This window comes from Arachis hypogaea, chromosome 18 (assembly GCF_003086295.3).
Source record: "Arachis hypogaea cultivar Tifrunner chromosome 18, arahy.Tifrunner.gnm2.J5K5, whole genome shotgun sequence".
In the NCBI taxonomy this organism is placed as follows: domain Eukaryota; kingdom Viridiplantae; phylum Streptophyta; class Magnoliopsida; order Fabales; family Fabaceae; genus Arachis; species Arachis hypogaea.
Genome location: NC_092053.1, coordinates 65254277 through 65256970, shown reverse-complemented (window position 1 = coordinate 65256970; position 2694 = coordinate 65254277). Strand labels below are relative to the sequence as shown.

General features: G+C 41.1%; 1 protein-coding gene across 1 annotated transcript; it reads right to left on the bottom strand.

Moving 5' to 3' along the window:
- Nucleotides 1-878: 878 nt before the first annotated feature.
- On the bottom strand, nt 879-1688 carry LOC112770065 (uncharacterized mitochondrial protein AtMg00810-like). The gene has a single exon (XM_025814488.1). It carries the CDS (start codon nt 1686-1688, stop codon nt 879-881), a length of 810 nt encoding a protein of 269 aa, XP_025670273.1.
- Nucleotides 1689-2694: the final 1006 nt, after the last annotated feature.

Sequence of the window (2694 nt, the reverse complement as noted above, 5' to 3'; positions counted from 1 at the left end):
ACAAAGCAAATGGCAAAAAGAGTGTTTGTCAAAGTTTATTATTATTATTACTAGTGAGGGGCCAAAAGGCCCAAAAATTATTATTAATTACTATTGAATAATAATGAATATATAAATGTATAAATTAACATGAAACAACACAAAGTTTAGAGGTGATAAATACAGGTATATAATAATATAATAATTTTAAAATAACAAAAATCCTTTTCTTGTGATGAACTCATCAAATATAGAATGAGATCGATTCTATATTCTATTTCATGGAGTAAATATAATTCTTACTCCAATCATAATAGGTAACCAATTATGTATTTTTTTAATTATATTTATCTTTCTTATTTTAACTATTTATATTGAATGTGAAAGGGAATGGAGAGAAAAGAATGATTTCATTGACTAAGTGAGTAATTACAAGTAAGGTACATATATATATATACAAGTGAGCTAAGAGCCTAACTAACTGCTGTATAGTAGGAAGAATGACTAATTAATTGCTAACTAATTAATTTAAGTATCCATAATATCCCCCCTCAAGTTGGCAGGTATATGTTGATCATGCCAAATTTGGAGATGAGATTGTGGAACTGGGTTGGAGTTATCGGCTTCGTGAAGACATCGGCAAGCTGATGCTGAGTTCGAACATGGATCAGTTTGATGAATCCTGCCACAACTTTCTCTCGAACAAAATGGCAGTCTACCTCAATATGCTTGGTCCTCTCGTGGAATGTGGGATTTGATGCAATGTGGATGGCTGACATAGAGTCACAAAACAGCATGGAAGATGGTGCCTTGATTTGAAAATCAGATAGGAGTCCTGTCAGCCAAGTCAATTCAGCAGCCACAGCTGCCATAGCTCTGTATTCAGATTCAGCAGATGATCAGGAAACCGTTTGTTGTTTCTTTGATCTCCAGGAAATCAGAGAGTCCCCAATGAACACACAGTAACCTGAAACGCTTCTCCTAGTGTCGGGACATCCCGCCCAATCTGCATCCGCATAAGCCATTAGCCTCTTTTCTGATTTTGCAGAAAATAATAACCCTTGACCCACGGTTCCTTTCAAGTATCGCAAGAGATGGTGAAGTGCATTCACGTGAGTAGTTCTAGGCTTAGACGAGAATTGACTAAGGGTAGACACTGCATAGGTAATGTCTGGACGGGATATGGTGAGGTACATTAACCTCCCTATTAGTCTCCGGTAGATGGAGGAGTCCGCAAGCAAATCACCATCGGAGTCGCTTAGCCTGAGGTTAGCCTCCATAGGCAGAGAAACAGACTTGGAATCTGTAAAATTAGTGTCCTCCAAGATGCTTAAGGCGTACTTTCTTTGGCTGAGGACAATTCCATCGCTGGACCTTGCTAGTTCCAAGCCCAAGAAATACTTCAAATCACCCAGAATCTTCAATTTGAAGGAGGCCTCTAACAGTTTCTGCACCTTATGCATCATATCCTTGGAAGGACTGGCTAGTATGATGTCATCTACATAAACCAGCAAGTAAACAATCTTGTCACCACTACCATAAGAGAAGAGTGAGTAATCATGCTTGGACTGTTTGAACTTGTGAGTGAGCAGCGCTGAAGTGAATTTATAGAACCATTGTCTTGAGGCTTGTCTCAAACCATAGATGGACTTGTTCAACTTGCATACGAGTCCAGAGCTCTCGGACTTGTAACCAAGAGGCAGGTCCATATAAACTTCTTCGAACAAATCACCGTTCAAGAAGGCGTTGTTCACATCTAGTTGCAATAAAAATCAATTGTTGATGGCTGCCAAAGAAAGGAGAACCCTGACAGTGGTGAGTTTGGCCACGGGAGAGAAGGTATCCTTAAAATCAATGCCTGCCTGCTGCGTATAGCCCTTTGCAACCAAACGGGCCTTATAGCACTCTACTGAGCCATCTACCTTACACTTGACTTTGTACACCCAACGACATCCAATGGTGTGCTTTCCTGGTGGAAGAGGAACTAAAGCCCAAGTATTAGTGGCCTCCATGGCTTGGAGCTCCTCATCCATAGCCTGCCTCCACTCAGGGTATTTCACAGCTTGATGGAAGAAGGAGGGCTCAGGAATTGCAGCAACATTAGCTATAAAATGGGAGTGATGGTGTGAGATATGTTGAAACCGATCTAGGGTCCCATGAGAGACAATATTGCACTGATAATCCTTGAGGTAAGGTGGTAGTCTGTGTTGTCTAGATTATTTTCTCAAGTTAATTGGTGAATTTGGAATATTAGACTAATGTTGTGAGGTAGGTTCAGTGACTAGCATATCCACAGATGGTTGAGACGGTGGTTGGGCAGAAGGAGGGCTGGTAAGTGCTGCTAGAGGGACTGCATCAGTGATGGATGCTGGGATAACTATGTCAGGGAAATTGTCCACCATGGGCCTGGAAATATCGGTTAATTGTCGAAAGGGAAATTCAGTTTCGACAAAGGATACATCTCTGGAGATGAAAATCTTCTTGTTTACTGGGTCATACAACTTGTATCCCTTGTAACCAGAAGGATAGCCAATGAAGATTGCACGCACTGCTCTCGGGGAGAACTTGTGTCTCTGAGATAGAAGAGAGGACGCATGAGCCAAGCAGCCGAAGACTCTCAAAGACTGATAGTCAGGTTGGTTAAAGAAGAGTCTTTCATATGGAGAGCAATGTTGAAGTGCTGGACTTGGTAAGCGATTGATGAGGAAAGTGGCA